This window comes from Oryza sativa, chromosome 3 (assembly GCF_034140825.1).
Source record: "Oryza sativa Japonica Group chromosome 3, ASM3414082v1".
Lineage (NCBI taxonomy): Eukaryota > Viridiplantae > Streptophyta > Magnoliopsida > Poales > Poaceae > Oryza > Oryza sativa.
In genome coordinates, this window is record NC_089037.1 from 24747422 (window position 1) to 24768224 (window position 20803).

The following is a 20803-nucleotide window of genomic DNA, read 5'->3' on the forward strand; positions in this document are numbered from 1 at the left end:
AATTCTGCAAGTGTTTCATTTTGTACTTGTGCTTGCTTTGCTTAAAAAAAAGACAAATCAAACCAGTCGGCAAATAATTTCGATCCCCTTTTTCTCACACTCCTAAAGATTGAGCCAGGGGCACATTGGTCAGTACACATGCTAATTCTTGGCTCAATCTAGTGAAAATGCAAAAAAAAAAAGCAGCTTGTTGGCAGTCGTTGACGATGGCATTTTAACAAGCCATTTTGCGGTATGGCATTACAGCGAAACCCACTCTTGAAAGGCACGATGTCAATTTTCTCCTCATCTACATGGATCGAATTGTTTCTAAATGAGAAATTTGAAGATAAAGAAAGTTTGTATTCTGTTCGGATTTGACTTGGACAGCCTGGACAGTCATACGATAAAACAGTCATGAAATTCGCATACAGATTCCGTTTTGGACGTTTGAGCACTTGTTGAAAAGCTAATTTAATAGCCCCGTCAAGGTTTTGATCCCACCTTCATATTCCTCGTGGTTTATCCACAATCTATAAAACCAGTCGATGGTTGTTGCAATAGAAGTTTCTTTCTTCGTGTCCAAGTCATGTAACGGGTTTGTTTCTTATTTGGAGGTTTTAGGATTGCTATATAAGCAATAGGTGTGCATTCATTGTAAAAGAGACTCGAAATTATGAATTAAAAAAATAGTTTCTATCTACAACCATGTGGGTGTCTCACCACCTATTCTTTCTATGATTTCACGCGATCACATAGAGGAGAATAGGATGATCATATCAAGATTGTACTTACTTTCTGCTGGGATTAAGGGTTCGATAGTTATGTTTCATATGTTGTGGTTTTGTGATGGCGAGATAAAAGGTGTGCTACACGGATAGCGTGTTATTCATCTACTTCGTCAAAAGTGCTTAGTGTTTTAGATGGTTTGGCCCATCTCTCATATCACTCATGTTTTAACCATTTATGCTTCTTAGGAATAAACCGTTAAATATATTTTTTTAGAAACACATTATTAACTCATACGCTCACAATACATACTCACCCTTAAGAACATGTACACACACCATGTACCTATGAGCACACTGAAAGACTGGATTGATATATTTTGGCATATCTTGGAATTGATAAAGTCATCACGGATGTCCTATGATCACCTTTAAAAGACTAGACCTGCATAGTTTGGTATATCTCGAGATTGATGAAGTCACTATGGACACTTTACTATCGATGGTACGTCACCTATCACTAAAAGTATAATTAATCGAAAATATGAGTACCCATGGCAAAACTAGAATCCGAGTTCAATAAAATCATTGGAAGCAACTTGGGGGTGTTTAAATCCAGGGATGTAAAGTTTTGGCGTGTCACATCCGATATACGAACACACATTTGAAGTATTAAACATAGTTTAGTTTAATAATAAAACAAATTACAGAATCCGCCTATAAACTGCGAGACGAATTTATTAAGCCTAATTAATCTGTCATTAGCAAATGTTTACTGTAGCACCACATTGTCAAATCATGAAGCAATTAGGCTTAGACTCTGTTTTAAGTCCCTATCACATCGGATGTTTGGATACTAATTATAAATATTAAACGTAGACTATTAATAAACCCATCCATAATCTTGGACTAATTCGTGAGACAAATCTATTGAGCCTAATTAATCCATGATTAGCCTATGTGATGCTACAGTAAACATTCTCTAATTATGAATTAATTAGGTTTAAAAAATTTGTCTCGCAAATTAGCTTTCATTTATGTAATTAGTTTTTGTAGCTAGTCTATATTTAATACTCTAAATTAGTGTCTAAATACAGAGAGTAATTTTTAAGTCCGTGGATCCAAACATCACCTTAAAAAGATTCGTCTCGCAAATTAGCCGTAATATGTACAATTAGCTTTGCTTTAAGCCTATATTTAATATTTCATACATGTGTTCAAACGTTCAATGTGACAGGATGAAAAATTTTAAGGTGGGATTTAAAAAGGGTTGGATGGAAGAACATCGGGTAGTTGCGTCGTGTCTGCGTTCTATACCCATGGTTCCTAACTTCCCTCACTCGTTTTCCGCGCTCACACTTTTCAAACTACTAAACGGTGTGTTTTTTACAAAAAATTTTTATACAAAAGTTGCCCAAAAAATTCATATTAATCTATTTTTTAAAAAATAGTAAACACTAAATTAATTACGCGCTAATCGTTGCTCCGTTTTCCGTGCAAAAGAGTGAGGTTCCCAACCCTCACTCCCGAACAGAGAAGATCACGAAAAGCTCGGCTTGGCGATAGCCACATGCATCCTCCGGGGTGGGCTGTTCGTGGGCCTCTCCCCACGTTGCGATGCGACGAGGTAATCATCAACCCAACAAAATTGATTAAACAAAACATTGTTATTAATAATAAAAATAATGAAGAAGTTCACAACTCACAACAGAACAACGGAAAACACACACAAAAAGGGGAAGAAAATCACGCAAAGAAAGGGAAAAAAAATAACTCGAAGAGTCCGTTTTTTCTTCCTCCTACTCGCCCCAATCCAATCCACTCCACCGTACCACTCGCCGCCGCCGCCGCCGCCGACGACGAAGCCGGCGCCGCCGCCGGAGCCGATCCCCCGCGGGCCCACCCTCCTACTTCGCGCTTCCTCGGCCGAAATCCCTACCGGGTCGAATCGCCCCGCGGCGCGCCGCTGATCCGCGCCGCCGCGCCCTAGCCATCCCGGGGACGGGCGGCGGCTGCTGCTGCTGCTGCCGATGCATGGTTGGTGGTGGCGGGTAGGTGAGTAAGAGAGTAGGCGTACCATGTTGCAGTGTCTGGAGGGGGTGAAGCAGCTCTGCGGCGTGCTACTCAAGTGCTGCGACCTCGACCTCAAGCAGCCCAAGGGGCTCGAGGATCCCGAAATCCTCGCCAGGGAGACCGTCTGTACGTCCTCTCTCTCTCTCTCGCTTGCTCGTGCAGTGTACTTGAGTGTCGATTGTTTCACTTGAACTGAAATTAATTGTGTTCCCTTTTTGTTTCGCGGCGCATGTGGCATTGGGGGTGGTGGTCTGCTCGTTTGTGCGTGCAGTTAGTGTGAGCGAGGTTGAGGCGTTGTATGAGCTGTTCAAGAAGATCAGCAGCGCGGTGATCGATGACGGACTGATCAACAAGGTCAGTGGGCTAATAATGCCCATCTGTTCAACTGAAAAAGGATGTCGTTTGTTATGATGATTTCATGATTCTTATGTTATATGGCCCTCTGGGGGTTGTGATCATTTTGGGTTGGTATGGTGCAGGAGGAGTTTCAGTTGGCGCTGTTCAAGACCAACAAGAAGGAGAGTTTATTTGCTGACCGTGTAAGACCAACAATAATATAACTTGCCTACCATGGAAAATATCCTGTAACTGTCTACATTTGAAGTGAAATCAATTATGAAATTAGTTTGGTTATGCTCTGTAGCATCTTGATGATGCTATACATTGTCCAAACAATCAATAGAGAATGATGTTGCTGCATAATTTGCTTTCTGCTAACATCAGTCAAACAGAGAATGATGTTGCCACATAATTTGCTTTCTGCTAACAACGAGTGCATTTCTTTCCCTGTCTTGCAGGTATTTGATTTGTTCGATACAAAACACAATGGTATTTTAGGATTCGAAGAATTTGCCCGTGCGCTCTCAGTATTTCATCCAAATGCACCTCTCGACGAGAAAATTGACTGTAAGTGTAAATGCATCTGGGTGGGTAGCTTAACTACAAAATATAGCGCCTTACTGATAGGGAAGTCTATAACCTAAAAATAGAAAAGGACACATCTATGGTTGAAAATAGATAATGATCACTTAACATAATGCAACATGCTCATATGTGACAAATGCTACTACCTATTATGTACTTTGCAAGTTTCCTTAAAACCGCAATGCATAGATTCAGCTTGCTCTAATTGCATAAATAGTAACTGTTCATACTAAGGAACAAATTAAAGGCTAGAAAGGCACAGTTTAACTACAAATAAGAACACTCATGCTTTTTTCTTTTTTTCTTTTTGGTCTAGTCTCCTTTGTGCTGGATGTATTAATTGTTTGGCTACTGACAGTGGCTGACAAAATTTCACAATTAGACAAATGGGAAAGTACTACATGGTGCTACAGTTAATTCACATTATGCAAACATGTACTGTAGCATCTTAGCATTAACCGAAAAGAAGCTCATAGTTATATATTGTGCAATGTAAACTATAGCATGTGAGATATCCTACCATTTTGTCTATCTGATTTCTGTTTAAATCATGTAATTTTTAACCATTACCGCTTGTCATGTATAATATACACGCCTTCATACCATGTGGAGCCAGCAAACTATATTTAATGTTTAAGTTAGCCCTCTTATTTACTTGATCCTCTGACATGTATTATGCAATTCATTTTTGTGCCATCTCAATGGATATAAGACTAAAATGCAACAAAACAAACAGTTCACAATATCCCTGAGATCAGACTTAACACCTGTATTTTATTTACCCTTTTTGGGTTATTTTGTGCTGATCCGAGAGTGGTCTTTATTGGAAGAAATGTTAACTAGGGGTGTTAATCTCTCTGCTTGGTTGATAATGCATCGCTATGCATTGAAATAAACCGGTTGCATGTTTTATTAGCATATGTTATGCCCTTTTTTTTTCTGTGTCTCTTGCTTTTATCTTCAATGTTGTGTGTGAAAAGAAATTCTTGCATTAACTCAATAATCCTTGCAGTTTCTTTCCAGCTATATGACCTCAAGCAACAAGGGTTCATTGAAAGACAAGAGGTACTTCTCTAATCAGCATGTTATGTTTCTCTCATAAAAGTCAGCATGTAGTATGTGTGAAGGTAACTTTACAATTAGAGTAAATTTCATATTGGACCATCGTTTTTTACCCATGTTGCAACTTGGACCAGGGCTAAACTACTTTGGCCTAGTACTCTTACAAAATATTTCACCTTAGGCCCTGTTCTTCTTCAACTCTCCTTCCTCTCTTCTTCCTCTCTTTCCTCTCATAGAGCCATGTGTGCCATGGCCCATGGCAGATCTAATCAGCACTGCTATGACCTGGGCATACAGATCAAAGCTCAAGCTCCATCCACAAGCCATCCCTGTGCTCTCGCTAGTTCTTCTCTGATGGAAAAAAAAAGAGGAAGTGAAAGGTCACTGTGTGCTGCTCGCTTCCTGGCAAGGTGCCTCAAATTTCCTGCACGCAGTGCCTCTACTCACTGGCTATTGGGGCTGCCATCTTCCATGGAAAGAGAGGGATCCCATTGGTGTTGGTAGAGCTCTCACCAGCCTCAACCAAGATGCTGTGCGCTCAAGCTTGAGCACCGGCCGCACGGCCTCTATGGGTGTTAATCTGGCACTCGAGCTCAAATCCATTCTTTGTTGGTGAGCCCAAGATCCTCGAGCTCCTCTGCCTTTGGCTGCGTCGCTGACTTGCTGGCATGGGAGGCTCACCATCGTGGGTGAGTTGACGGAGAATAAGACTGGCGGTGAATTAGGATCGGAGAGGACTGGGGTATCGGTCACTGCCATGCGGGCTAACTAGTCCAAGGTGCAAAGGTTGGTAAGAAAACCCAATCTTAATTGAAAACATCTTCAATTGCATAGTCCAATATGCAATTTAGGTAATAAAAATTAGTCCAAAGTTCAATTCACTCTTTTAATTATGATCGTACCATTTAAAAGTCCCGCTATTGGCTAGTATGCTGGAAAACCAACCAGATGCCAGCTCATTTTCTTCTGCAAGACCTCCCCTCTTCTCCCTTTGCATTTTTTTTACATTTTTTATGGGTGCTTTCATTGTCTTCTCTATTCACTAATGATCATGTATTATGAAAAATGCTATGGAACTAACCCAATTCAAGGCTACTTGTGGCCATATGCCTCCTTGTGGTTACCCTAGCACCACTTTCTTGAGCAGCGAATAGCATAGTTCAAAGTTTGTGTTCAGTGTAATTGATATATGTGTAAAATATTTGTGTCATAACTCAGAATACCATTTGCCTTCTGCAGATAATGCAACTGATCTTCTATCTTTTTTATGTTATACTTAATTGTTTCCTTTTTTGCCTATTAGGTTAAGCAAATGGTTGTTGCAACACTTGCTGAGTCGGGAATGAATCTTTCGGATGAAGTCATAGAGAGCATCATTGATAAGGTAAACATGAGTTGTTTACTTCAACGTATCAATCTGGGGATAGTTTTTTCATGATCATTTAATCAATCATGATGAGCATCATTTTCCCTTTTTATGCTCTCGATATGCTGATGCAAGTACCACACTTGTTTCAACTTATGAACTTATACTCTGAACATGTTTGTCTCTACAATGTGTGCTTGCAAATGGATATTGCTTTAGCTAGTGGCACTCCTAGTGTCATTTATGTTGTGTTTTGCAAATCATAGTTAAGTCTTACTGCCAAAGCTTTGTATTGACATCTTTTGCAGAAATATGATATATTTATAGCAGTGTTGAGCAATCTTACTAAGTTGCCACAAACACAAAAATTGTCTGCCTGATAACACAATTTATATTTGGACCTACAATTGTGATGCTACATCAGTACTCCTAAATGGAAATATAGTTATATGCACATATGATTGCAGCGGCTGTAGTATGTATATCTTATTAATTTACATCATTATTAGACTCATCGTGTTTTTTTGAAGAAGAAAATCTAGCCATACCAAAATAAGAATTATCAATTCTTTTATTTTCGTTCGTAACTAATGAGATGATTTACAGTTACTTTTTTAGTCTTAGTCTTAGTACGACTCCTTTCAAGTTTTGCATTTATATTTTGTCACATTTTTCTTTTGTGAGGCACAATGGTTAAACTATCCATAAATGTAATATTTTCTGTTAACCTTCTGGTTTCTGGTAACTGGGCATTTATTTGATCAATCATACAAAGTGATATTTTCATTGTTTTGCCAAATCCAGCGTGGATCAGGCCAGCCCACTGGCCACGCTATACAGGCTTTGTTGCTAATTGCTACCTTTGTACATTTTACAAACTGACTAGTTGCTGTGATTGTTTATATTATTCTGGCTGTTTATATTATTATGTTTATATTGCACATTTTACAAGACATTTGAGGAGGCCGACACAAAACATGATGGGAAAATTGATAAAGAAGAATGGCGCAATCTAGTTCTCAGACATCCTTCTTTACTGAAAAACATGACACTCCAATATCTCAAGTAAGATATGTTAAACTTGTCTGTGTATTTCTCTATTTGCAACTGATGATCATTTACGTTTCTCCCATCTGGAGCTATATCATAGGACACTATTGCATTTTGAGTTATGGCAAGAAGATTAAAATCTGTATGGCTCACAGGTTGCTCTTGAGCGAAGGATACTAGAGACTATTTGCGAATATTATTCCTAAATTACTAGTACAGTATCTTAGTTGTAAACAGAATATGAAACAGCATGGATTATCTAGATGATATTTGAATACAGTGAAAATAGTATGCTATCCCAGAGCATTGGTTTTTAAGTTCTTATTAGTGGTTCAGATTCAACGAAGCCAGTTTGTGGTCAGCCCCTGATTCAAAAGGATATATTAAAGCATCTGTTGTCGGTATTTCAGAATTTGTCTTCCTGTGGAGGGACGCAAAATATAATTTTACACGTACAGTATTAAATACCACAAAACTGTACATATTCTGGACAAACTAATGTTTTTATTTCACAAAATTACACATAATTTGGTAGGACATTTTGTGAAACTACGTATTTGGTGATTTTATTAAATATGATAGAATCTAAATGCGGAACCACCTATCAGACAACATATGTGTAATTATGGTCATGGTGTAGTTTTCTGATAATGTTACATGTGTATGTATAATGTATTTCTCCAAAGTTTACTCCTGCGTATGTGCTATGCATGCATTTTTAGACTCTTAACTTGTTATTAAAAGATGTGGACAGGGTTGTTTCACAACAAGTAGCCAGGGCTTAATATATGATGTTAAAATCTTCAGTTGTACATAAAATAGAGAAATTGTTCTACCTAGAAACTTACCTATTTTTTTTGACTTGTGCTTTGGTAGGGATTTCCCTTCTTCGTTTCTCTGATTGTAGTTTAACTTCAATTGCTATATTGTCAACTTCGGTTACAAACTTTTTTGAATTTTCGTTTTCATTTTTGTGCAGAAAATTTAAATTTAGATAATTCCACAAAGTGATTGTTAATTTTGGTTGTTTGTGTTGCTAAATATAACTTGAGAACTTCTCAGTTTTATGATATGTTTTAAATTAATACTACTAATTGCTTTTTACCACATTTCAGAAAACACATATTTTGTTAAACCTATCAAAAACTGTACTCTTTCCAAAATCACACATGTTTCTCACTGAGGGGTAGGTCTCAGCACACCATCCACACATCTAGGTGGATTTCACATGTTATGTTTGTTGGCGTTTACCATGAATCAACAAATATTTAGTTTACTTAAATGTTTTGCAATTAATTCTTTGAAACACAGACTGAAATAAGTATTCTGATAGCTAATGTCAAATAGGTGTATTTTTGTGATGATTTAGTCTGGATACTTTTTTTCTTCCTATTTTACTTCGATTGCTCTTTGGTTACTCCATTTCACAGACCTAAGTACCTAACCATATCAACTTTGGCAGGGACATCACAACTACATTTCCAAGCTTTGTCTTCCATTCTCAAGTCGACGATACTTGAAATCTGAGAATTTCCCCCTCCAATGGAATGCCAGAAGACAGTCTCGTTGCTTTTGAGGCTTTGCAATGAGTAGTTTTTGGTTCAGCACTTCATCTGAAGCCATAAAGTTCCAGAGATGATCACATATTGCAGTGGAGAAATCAAACATTTCCGTATTGTTAATAATAGTTCTTTTTCTTGCTTTTAGCCGGTGTGTGATATCTGTCTCAAGTTTCTTTTCCCTATTTTCTGTTTTTTTTTCTTTCTGTTGGTTTATTGGTTAGTAGTCGATCTAATTGTTTGAAGAAACCTCCGACCGTGTATAAAGCTTCCTTCTAGTGAACTGTATTTAAGTCAGGAAGTTTTCTATTGTATATTGCAGATTAATTGAATGGCTCAGGAATTCCCTAGTTGATTTTTAAGTGTTTTACCGTCTGAATAATAATATTTTACAATCAGATTTCGATATTGTATTTTTTTTGGTACTCAGCCCCATACCTTTAGCATTTAAAATTTATTCTAAAATATAGCTAATTATTTCTCTACCTTTCTATCTTTCATTTAAGAGTGAAGTGTACCAGCGGTACCTAAACTTGTGCGGGTGTATCATCTAGATCCTTAAACTCTCAAAATGCATTTTTGGGTCCCCGAACTTGTCTTCGGTATCATATAGGTCTAAACGGGCTCCGATCTGCTCCATCCGCTGACGTGGTATCCACGGTAACGCTACGGGTCAGTTGGGACCCACATGTCAGCTCTGTGCATCATCTCCACTGCCCTGGGAGCCAAGAGAGAGAGAGAGCAGGAAAGAGAGACGCCGGCGGTGCTCGACGCATCACGCGTGGCCAGGACGTGGCAACGCTGAGCTCCTCCCTTTTCTTCCTCAGACGTGTCGCCTTCTCTTCTACATTCTTCTGGAGCCGAACTACTCGGACGAGAGAGAGCCCTATGCCTCTCCGTCGCCCACATTCTCGTCGTCGATTGCGAAGAAGATGACGCTCGCTGTTGCCGACGAGTCGTCTCCATCGCCAAATCTTTCCCATTCCAAACTTCCCACATTATGCCGAGCAAATCTCCTTTTGACCCCCATCTCGTTTTATCCACTGCAGCAACGGAAACGCGACCTTGCCCACGAGAGCTCCGGAACTCGCACCAGGCGCCGCCGCCATGACGTCGTCGCTGTTCCGGCCGACATGGTCCATCTCAAGCCAAGCCATCGCGCCAAAGTCATCGCCTCACCATCATGGCCAAAAGCCCTCAAGAAATTTTAAGAATCGTGCACAGACGAGGGAGATCGCCGTCATCTTCTCCAACTCCGGTCGCCGAGTGCCATCGCCAATCCCTCTCTCCCCGGTGAGCCACGGACTAATTAATCGTGCATGCAACTCTTTAGGGACCTCACTAACCACCCATGCACCTTCTCTAAGCATTCCACCGCTCAAGCGAGCCGTCGCCGTGAAGCCGACGTTATCCACCACCGCCGGGCTGTCTTTTCCATTGCCGCTGTTACCCAGACCTCGCCATGCCGTAATCAAGTTCCAGTGAGCACCCAGGGACCTGCTAGACTCGCATGCATGCATCTTTTTGCACTAAATTGGGCTGGGACTCTACATGCACAGGCGTATTGAAGACCACCGCCGCTCGCGACACCACTGGCATCGATTCCGGCCACCTCCGGCGACGAGACCACCTTCAACAGGATCGCAAGGAAGTCCTCAGCATTTCTTCTTGTGGTTGTGTCGGCCGAAGAATCGCCGTTCGCCAACGGCATCATCGTGAAGGAACGCCGACCGGCGAACTCTGTGGCTGCTGCTGCTTTCTCCCTGTGCCTATGACAGGTGGGCTCCGCTCCATTAGCACGTACAGGATTTGATTAGAGTAAGTTTAAAACATGTAAGGTTCTTTCTGTAAATATTGTTATCATATCATATATTTATTTTTATAAATATGACTGACATGTGAGTCCCCACTGATACGTAGGCGCTACCGTGGCATGCCACGTCAGCGGATGGAGCGGGTCGGTGCCCGTTTGGACCTATATGACACCTAAGACAAGTTTAGGGACATAAAAATGCATTTTGAGAGTTTAGGGATCTAGATGACACATCCGTATAAGTTTAGGGACCGCTGATGCACTTCACTCTTCATTTAATTTCTTCGGTTTTTGTCTTGATCAATCACAATCTTTACCTATTTAATTGGTTTACCCTCTAAATAATCATAATAATATTTTACAATCAGTTTTCGATATCTTATATTTTACTTTTTGCAGCAGTTGCGTTCTTTATATTGTTCATTACATGTGTATATTAATTGGCGATGCCGTCATTTGGACCCATGCACATGTTTTATGGGTTTTCACATTTCAGTCCTCACTTTTCAGACCTTTGACTTGCATAGTTTCAGTGTCAAAAGAATCAACAGTTTTTCCCGGGTGCTCGTCTTTACGACCATGCCGACCTCCTCTTGCTGACTGACACGTTGACAAAATCATGACGTCTCAAGCTCATAGATACGTACAGTAACTCATTAATTCCGACATATGTCTACCCAGTGGGGGCATTTGCGAACAAACAGCAATTTAGGCCCTGTTTAAATTCTACCCTAAAATTTTTCATCCTGTCACATCAAACGTTTGACACATACATAGAGTATTAAATATGGATAAAAAAAACTAATTACACAGTTTGTGTGTAAATTGCGAGACGAATCTTTTAAGCCTAATTGCGCCATGATTTGATAATACGGTGCTACAGTAAACATTTGCTAATGACGAATTAATTAGGCTTAATAAATTTGTCTCGCTGTTTACAGGCGGGATATATAATTTGTTTTGTTATTAGACTACGTTTAATACTTAAAATGTGTGTCCATATATCCGATATGACATGGTAAAAATTTTCACCTCTGGATCTAAACACCCTCTTAGACATATTATTCCAAGTATAATACATTGATAATATTGTGCATTTCATGGTGTTGCGTTTAATTATAGTTGTTACCTCAGTTATTTGTAAACATTGTTCAAACTTCTAAATTGTGCTTATTTGTGCTGCACACTCCCCCACCATCGAGCTGTGCTGCTACCACCAAATTATCCCCTTCTTGCTCTTTCTCCACGTGGTTGGCTCTTCCTTTCTACCGCACGGATTGGGGGTGGCGTGGTCGACCCAAGCTCATCGCCTCCACCACGCCCTCCCTCGTCTCGTCAGGCTGCTTATCTCCTTCCTCCTTTTCCTCTTCGTTGTCGGTTCTCTCCTTCCACCCGCATGCGAATCGGGAGTGGCATGACTGACCTGAGCTTGCCGTCGCCACTGTATAACAGCCCTTCCTCCTTCTTCCTCTTCGCTGCAGGTTCTCTCCTTTCACCCGCATGCGAATTGGAAGTGGCATAACCATCTTGAGCGTGCCATCGCCACTGTGTAACAGCCCCCCCTCCTTCAGAACCGCGTAACCAGCCTATCCGACGGGCCACTTACACATACCACCCCATTTACACTTTCATCATCGCTTCGTATAAAAGGGTTATATGGTTGGAGCGAAGAGACCTCATAAATTAGTTCCACCCTTACTAAACTAGTCAAATATTACTAATCATACGCACACAGCTCTCATTGGTCACACAGTATGTCAGCATCTGCACACAGCTCTCATTGGTCACACAGTATGTCAGCATCCTCCCTCGCCATCGCACCGCCCATGCCGGTGCACGGCTGCCCCCTTTCACCTACACGTGGATCCAGACGGTGGTGGATGAAGCTGTAGCTAGTGGATCTCTGGTCATAACAGCGGTGGCCTCCCTAAATCGACTCGACACACCGTCGTCTCTCTCTAGCCCTACCTCAAGCACCCACTTGCACGCCATGTACTGTCCTAAGGAAATCAAGGTCAGATCTCGTGTATTGCTTCTTGATTTGCTCGATTGTGTTGGACTGCAATCCTGTGGTTTCCTCCAATCTGATTTTTTTTGCGTTATTTCATATGTTTCACAGTCGAAATCGAATCCCCTTCTTCACTTGTTTCTTATTCTTATTTCTTACTATTCCCATGCATATATGGCGCAACCATCGCAATGGCAATGGTTCTGCTTCTGCAACCATCGCAACTATTGTTGCAGCATCGCATGTTGTTCTCTTATATTATTTTCTAATGATTTTATTTTTAGGCAAAATTTGCTACATGACACTTAAAAAACGTGTAATTGTCTGAGAGACACCGCAAAAACGAGACACGGCTGATAGACGCTACAAAAATTGTGTAATTAGCTATAGGACACCGAAGACAATATTTTATAATATTCAGGTCAAAAGAGGTGAGAATTTTTTTTGAAATGGCAAGATTGCCCCTAGCTCCATCTTCCTCCACCTGAAATCACACCCAAAAAAAATTAGCAAGGAGCAGCCGCCGGCGAGTTTGTCCTGTGGAGCGGGTAGCGGCAACTGCGCACCAAGAGCGGCCGACGGCGCGGAGGCGGACGCGGTCGGGGAGGGAGCGCGGGGGCGGCAGCGTGGAGCGCTAGCAGGAAGCGGCTGCGCGCGTGGCCGGCGACGGCCATTCGACGCGTACGTGTTCGACATCAGCACCGAAAACCATTCGACGCGTACGTGTTCGATTAACGCCTATACTCAGCCGGAGGAGGAGCAGAAGGGCGTCCACGGCGGCGGTGGCGTCGCCGGAGCGCAGGTGGAGGCGGCGCTGAACCACAAGAACGTGGAGGCACTCCCGGAGGACGAGACGGTGGAGGGCGGCCCAGAGGACGCGTGGGTGCCCGACCACGAGACTGGCGTCTTCGTCCCCGCCGACAAGGCCGCCGTCTCCGGCACCGAAAACCATGACCACTGCGGAGCGGCGGCGGCGGCCGGTGGCTCGCCGTCGGTGCTTGACTAGGCTGTGTTCGTCCGCGAGGAGGACATGGAGAACGTCGAGAGGCCGGCCATCGACATGGCCGCTGCCAATCACAAGCCCAAATGAGCATCAACTTCTTGCAGCAATAACCAATAAAGCCAAATAATGCCTTCTGAAATCTCATGTACAGCTAGAAGTAGAAAATTTCCAGTGGAAATCTTGCATCCTGCTTGGTTCTATGAATCTTGTTATCTACAGTGATCAATCGATCAATCGGATAACCTGTTCTTTGATGAATCTTGTTGTGTTTTTATCGGATGGAATTTGCTGGGATTGCTTTGAATTCGTGCACGACGCCATCGATCTCGATGAGGCTGCAGCCGGGGACCTTGTCGATCTCGTTCCTCCTCATCTGCCTCCTCACCTTCACCGCCTCGCCGTGCCGGCCATTCGACGTGTACGTGTTCGACATCAACACGTAGTCGCCGGCGTCTGCGTCGGCGTCGGTGGTGCGCCGCCGCATCACCCGCTCGGCGCGCTCGACGTCACCGTGCGCGCGGCATGCGACGAGCCGCGAGCCCCAGATGAGCGCGTCGGGGTGTGCTGGCATTGCCGCGACGAGCTCCTCTGCTTCGTCTAGTCTCCCGGCGCGGTCGAGCATGTCGACGACGCAGCCGTGGTGCTTGATGCGAGGTTCCGGCATGGCGTCGAGTTGCTGGAGCCCCTACTCGACGAGTCCGGCGTGATAGCACGCCGTGAGGATGCCGAGGAGGGTCACCTCGTTCGGCGTCACGCCGGTTCGTTGCATGCCGGCGAATAGAGACAGGGCGTCCTCACCGCGGCCGTGCATTGAGAGACCCAGGATCATGGATGTGTAGGTGTATCGGCGAGACCCAGCGACCGACGGCCACAGCAAGCCTCATATCGGCCAGCGTTCAACAGCCTCCTTGCGCACGGCCACCTCCTGCTCGTGCTCCGCGCCGCCGTCGCCGCCGCCGCCGCCGCCAGCCTCGCGCGCAGCCGCCTCCTGCTCGCGCTCCACGCCGCCTCCCTCGCGCTCCCTCCCCGACCGCGTCCTCCTCCGCGCCGTCGGCCGCTCCTGGCGCGCAGTCGCCGCTCGCTCCCTTGCCATGGACAACCTCGCCGGCGGCTGCTCCCTGCTATTCTTTTTTTTTTTTGTGTGTGATTTCAGATGGAGGAAGATGGAGCCTGGGGCAATCTTGCCATTTCAAAAAATTTCTCACCTCTTTTGACCCGGATATTATAAAATATTGTCTTCGGTGTCCTATAGCTAATTACACAATTTTTGTAGTGTCCATCAGCCGTGTCTCGTTTTTGCGGTGTCTCTCAGCCAATTACACTTTTTTGAGTGTCCTGTAGCAAATTTTGCCTTTTTTTAATGCGTAAATGAGTTAGACATATTTGTTTTTTTTATGGTTTACAACTGTTGCATTTCTATTATGCGCCTCTGCTATCAAGGTTAATGTTAATATGGTTTACATTGTTTATACTGGATTAAATTTAATGATGAATTGATAATATTTTCATGAATACCATACAAGCAATAAAACAAATATTTGATGTCAAACACATATCAACCAGACATACATGCATTCTCATCACTATTGCATGCATGTTTATGTGTGTACTACTGTTCTTATGTTCTACCCATGCATGCATGTACAAAACTTATTAAAACAACAGACACGGTTCCTTAATTAATACAAATGCAGAGATCTATAGGTGCCACTCCATATCAATATAGGATTACATATATAGTACAATGCCGTATATATATATATATATATATATATATATATATATATATATATATATATATATATATATATATATATATATATATATATATATATATATATATATATATATATATATATATATATATATAGACACACACACGTGCATGCATATTTATTTATATGCATGCGTAGCTAGTAAAACTTCATGGATATATAAAATTAATGAATCGGGGCGCCGGTATATATATGTGGATATATATATATTATCTCAGAGATTGATCATGCATAAGATCGATCTAAGGCAGCAACAGTACGTTGTCTTGACTCTTGATCGCTCTCAATATATATAAGTCTCGAGAGGAGATCGATCGATCAGTGATGGATGTTGGGATTGTTGGTGTGATCGGAAGGTCCAGAGCCTTTGGACTCTCCTACGACGTCGTCGCCGTCCGGCGACGCCACCACCAGCCGTCGTCGGCGGCCACCGTGCTGCTGCTGATCATGGCCGACGGCGATCAGCAACGTAGAAGGAGAAGCCTGACGACCGGCCTCCTCGTCGTCGTGCAGCGGCCTCGCCGCCACAACGCCGCCGGGGCAGTACGCCGGCGCCGCCGTGGCTAACAAGATCACTAGCATTATCGCCATCACCAAGGCACGCACAAGCTTGGCCAAATTACGAGCCATTGGCAAACTAATTATTACTAATTAATCACCCTCTTTCGATCGATCGATCAGCTGTATGTTTTTGAAAACTTGTAATTTGTGTGTGTTGCTTTTTTTTCTTCTTGATGATGAGTAGAGATCGATTGTGTAGTGCGATGAGGCTATGGTTAATTAGCTAGCATGCATGCATATTTATAGAGAGGGATAAATAAATAATAACTATGCATATATTATTTGCTGTGTGCATGCATGTACATGTACACTAGTGAGAACTTGACAAGTATGTTGGTCAAGTTCGCACTCTTTTACCAAAAGCAATCAAACGGTAACAGGATCAGCAGATGACGTAGCCCGTGTGATGTGAGATCCAGTCCAAGCAGTGTGTGTGTGAGTTAGCGTCAACAAGTTACGTCCCCAACTGCTTTAGCTACAGTAACTTACTATGTGTTCCCCGCTAGTAAATAAGAACACAATAATTAATATTTGTGTTTATCAGTGGAGTAAACTAATTACTTGTACCTAAATAATACTCCTTGGTCTAATTAAGTAGGCCGGACCGATCGATCGATCGATCGACATTCAACGTAACTCCTAAATTGACCCCCCCCCCCCCCCCCCGGCCCAAAAAAAAAAAACTCCTACATTGAACAATAAATTAATTATATATGAGCCTCTTGCGTTACATTACATCATAGCAAATTAAATCAACTTTGCATGCGAGGACGACCTACCAGGTGCCACTATATATGGAGCAACATGCATAAAAAAAGGGGCATGTCGATCAATCGAATAAGATACTCCTATTTAATTTTGAGTATTTAATTAAAACGCTGAAAAATATGTAAGGTACATATATCACAATCAAATAAAACTAATCAAGTTCTATACTTTGCAATAAATATGTTGTACTTTTGACCTCGAATAATGTTATGAGAAACAAAAGTTAATTAAATATGTTTTGGAAATTCCATTTCGAAAACTCCATTATAAACTGAAAATATATAAATAAAATCACTTCTCTTTCTAGTCTTGACATGATGAAATATATAATCAGAATTCGCAAGCTCACGACATTGCTGGAGAAAGCATCTTTACTCCCGATTTGCAATCCCTTTAGTCCCGGGTTGCAAACCGGGAACTCGAATCTGGGAGTCCCTATTAAAATAATTGGGACTAAAAATCCATCTTTTGTCCCGGTTGATGTTAACAATCGGGACTAAAGATGGTAGCGTCACGTGGCTCTGCTACATCTTAGTCCAATTTTTGTTTTTTTATTGTTTTTTGCTGCTTGCATTCCCCACGTCAAGTTGCTCCACTAATTCACAAATCATACAATATACTACTGTTAGCAAATTCATCCACAAAGCAGCTGGCGCGCGGCTCAGGGCAGCTTTCCGGATTTTTTTTTTCAATTTTGGTCCCGGTTATTAAACAACCGGGACTAAAGATAGTGGAGGGTCTAACACCACCTGCTATTTTTTTGAACCGGGACTAAAAATGATCTTTAGTCCCGACTGGTAACACTAAGCGGGACTAAGATCAAAAAGTGTCATAGGGTTTTTGAACCGAGACTAAAGATATTCTTTAATCCTGGTTCCTATTTAAACCGAGACTAATGTGGATTTTGCATGACCCAGCAAAGATCAATTTTCCAGTAGTGCGAGTGAACTTTTATTTTGTTGCTCACTATTTTTTACATCAAGACATTAATTAAGGAAAAAAATGTTATTTTTCAAAACACAATATAGACACAAGCGCTTATATATATATATATACAAGCATGCACACTCAACACTATAAACACACGCACATATACCATATCTCTTGTGAGCATCTTTAAATATCAGACTATCATATTTTGATATTGAAGAAATCATCACATGCATCTTGCTATCGATGGATACGTATTAGGTGTAAATATGTGCACCTATGGAAGATCTAGAACTTGAACCCAGTTAGACAGGTTCCAAAACAAGAAGCTTAATCGACTGACGGTTCACATTTCTTTTCTTATTGTATTGGATCAATTGCCTTATAATATATAACTAATGTAATAAATAATGTGTATAATCTTTCTTAAGTTGAGATTCTCCTCCCATTTCATATTGCAAGACACTTTTATTTTTCTAAAGTCAAACTTTTTTTTTAAGTTTGATCATATTTATAGAAAAACATAGCAATTAACATATACAACATCAAATTAATTTCTTTAAATCTAACATTGAATATATTTTAATACTATATTCTTTTAAAAAAATATCGTTAAGTTTTTTTTATAAACTGATCAAAGTTAAAAGTTTGACTTATAAAAAAGTCAAAATATCCTGCCCATAATATTAAAGAGGAGTACCTAGGAAGTAAGTGTTAATCAGATCGAATCACGATGGACAATCGATGGTCAAGAGAGTTTTGGTTCACTGTAGAAGAATCCTCTGCAGAAAGCTAGCAGTTGCATCAAATTAATGCTAGCTAAGCTAGCATATATGTGTGTGTTGTAAATATATGTCATATAGGAGTATAAAGTTAGATGTTTCGCTGCTAGTTCCTATATTATCTCCTGATGTTTCCCTGCTGGTTCTTGCATTGATAAAGCTCTCTGCATGATAGATGCTATTCGTAGGGAGTTAGAACTTCCTGTACTTTACTTACAACTTCGCCAATTAATTTAATACGCCCTCCATCCCAAAATATTTGACGCTGTTGACTTTTTAAAAAATATTTGACCGTTCGTCTTATTAAAAAATTTAAGTAATTGTTAATTCTTTTTCTATCATTTAATTTATTGTTAAATATACTTTTATGTATACATATAGTTTTACACATATCACAAAAGTTTTTGAATAAAACGAACGGTCAAACATGTTTAAAAAAATCAACGGTGTCAAACATTTAGGGAAGGAGGGAATATTAGTCAAAGTAGTTCCCTTTCAGATAAAAATATAGGTATGGTACTCCAAGAATGTATGAGCATGACTTAAGCTAAGCATTACGTCTTGCTTTAGGCTAATCAACGCATGAACCACGAGCTGAATAGATTAACATTTCACATCTCAATCGGAATCTCTGATCTCATGATGATGTTTTCTTTTTTACCCCTTTTGCCGACATGCACACACCTGCATAAGCAATTTCAGTGTGTTTTCTAGCTTACATACACCGCTCAGTCAAAGGATAAGAACTTAAAAATTATATTATATAAAGGGTAAAAATTCCTTTCTCATTGTACTTGGGTGGAAATGCATGCCAATATTTCTTCACCCGCAACGTACGTCAGGTTGCCTGATTGGGAATTAGCTAGGGTGCAGTAAGATTAGAGTGAGGTACGATAAGAATGTAGGACAGGGTATAGCATGAAGCTCTATATGAACAGGGGGCGGATCTACCTATTAGATATGGTGGGTTGACCGACCCAGTTATGATCCGTGCCGTCCTACATCCCAAGACACCCCTATCTTCTTATAGTAGTTATGGACCATCAAAATTAGGTATAACAAGGTGAAAATGTCTCATAGATTAGTCGTCTCTCTTCACAACACATGCACGCCACAAACAATATGATCGAGACAATTATGCGATTAGTCGATTGCTCTTATCGAGTGAGCATCTCCGTTCTCCACCCCATTTATATTTTGAAATTGTGTCCGCCACAATATATGAATATATATGATGGTAGGCTATAAGCCATGAAGGCAACGGTAGGCCACAAGATAAAGCCTTAATTAATTAGGCTTGTAGTCTTGGGTTTTTGTCATAGTGGAGTCTAATTAAGCGGGTCTTATGTAGTTTTACCAACGGTGATATTATTTTTCCTTATCTGATTGGGATGTAATCATCCCTAGCTAATAGTACAAGTAAAAGCTTCTCGTGTACATATAATTATTTTTTATGATTATTGGTCTATCTTAAAGTTATAGGGTAGATGTCATCATATTTTTATACATCAATAGTATATTGGGCTTAGCTATGTCAGATTTTAATGCTATAGCACTTTTACCGGCCGTTGAGGTTGGTAGGTTCTGTTTCTTATATAAGGGTAGGGGTTGATATATAGTTTAGTTTAAGCTTGGTTATAGAGGGGAGAGGTTGTGCTACAGTGATAGGATGCATATGAAACATGACACACGGCCATCGATCAAAGGCACGGTACCAGTGTAGAGGAAGTAGGTGGTGACTGGTGAGAAAAGTGACGGCAGCAGTGTGAAGAAGAGGAAGCTGGATTTGTGTACCAATTCACCTCCCGGCCGGCCACGCTCCACTGTTGCATCTTCTTTGCTGATTGTCATCGACGTATGGAAAAATTGGATTGGGATATCCCACGCAATTTGAACAGGGACTGCAAGTTTAGCAGTCTTAGGTCTTCACAACCATCAGAACAAAGATTTTAACGGCTAGGATTTAGTAGCAGCACTGTTTGTTAGCACTTGCTACAGTATGCGCTACAAGATTCGTCTGCTGCAATAATATGATGAACAGTACTTTTGTGTGATCTGAGCCCTTATTATTGGCCGGTGATCTCAATTCAGAAAAATTAGTTGGTAATTGGGAAGCGCTATACATTAATTAATCGATCCAACTTAATTACTTAATAACGCCACTGGCTCTGCGAGGTGCACTTGATAGTGCAGGTGTGTGGTTTCAACCCTAAAGTCCCGTGTTCGATCAATCTCTAACACTCTTATAGTTTCTTCTTAAAAGGGATGTATCTCCTTCCAAATCTTTTTTTTGCCACTCCACTAATTAATTACAACTATTATTATATGCAAGATGCATACATCCAATTTTTTTTCTTATAGTTTTAGTACCTTAGATTAAATTATAGAGTAATTGCACATAAAATAATTTTCAGTTTGCATC

At 41.1% G+C, this 20803-nt stretch overlaps 2 protein-coding genes across 2 annotated transcripts; one reads left to right on the forward strand and one right to left on the reverse strand.

Annotated features, from left to right (window-relative positions):
* The first annotated feature begins 2417 nt into the window (after positions 1-2417).
* LOC4333502 (calcineurin B-like protein 3) lies at positions 2418-9170 on the forward strand. The gene is made up of 8 exons (NM_001402189.1): positions 2418-2906; positions 3052-3134; positions 3260-3319; positions 3578-3686; positions 4717-4769; positions 6070-6150; positions 7085-7197; positions 8645-9170. The coding sequence occupies exons 1-8, from the start codon at positions 2786-2788 to the stop codon at positions 8700-8702; spliced, it is 678 nt and encodes a 225-aa protein (NP_001389118.1). The 5' UTR covers positions 2418-2785; the 3' UTR covers positions 8703-9170.
* A 4666-nt stretch (positions 9171-13836) lies between these two features.
* Positions 13837-14229, reverse strand: LOC136355665 (putative pentatricopeptide repeat-containing protein At5g59200, chloroplastic). Its single transcript, XM_066308496.1, has one exon. The coding sequence runs from the start codon at positions 14227-14229 to the stop codon at positions 13837-13839; it is 393 nt and encodes a 130-aa protein (XP_066164593.1).
* Between the last annotated feature and the right edge of the window lie 6574 nt (positions 14230-20803).

What these genes read in the sequence shown, in the direction of transcription:
- LOC4333502 (NM_001402189.1), top strand. Translation starts at nt 2,786, where the DNA reads ATGTTGCAGTGTCTGGAGGGGGTGAAGCAGCTCTGCGGCGTGCTACTC. An exon ending in TAGAGAGCATCATTGATAAG is followed by an intron (nt 6,151 to 7,084) that starts GTAAACATGAGT and finishes ACATTTTACAAG; the next exon opens with ACATTTGAGGAGGCCGACAC. An exon ending in ATGACACTCCAATATCTCAA is followed by an intron (nt 7,198 to 8,644) that starts GTAAGATATGTT and finishes CAACTTTGGCAG; the next exon opens with GGACATCACAACTACATTTC.
- LOC136355665 (XM_066308496.1), bottom strand. Translation starts at nt 14,229, where the DNA reads ATGCCGGAACCTCGCATCAAGCACCACGGCTGCGTCGTCGACATGCTC.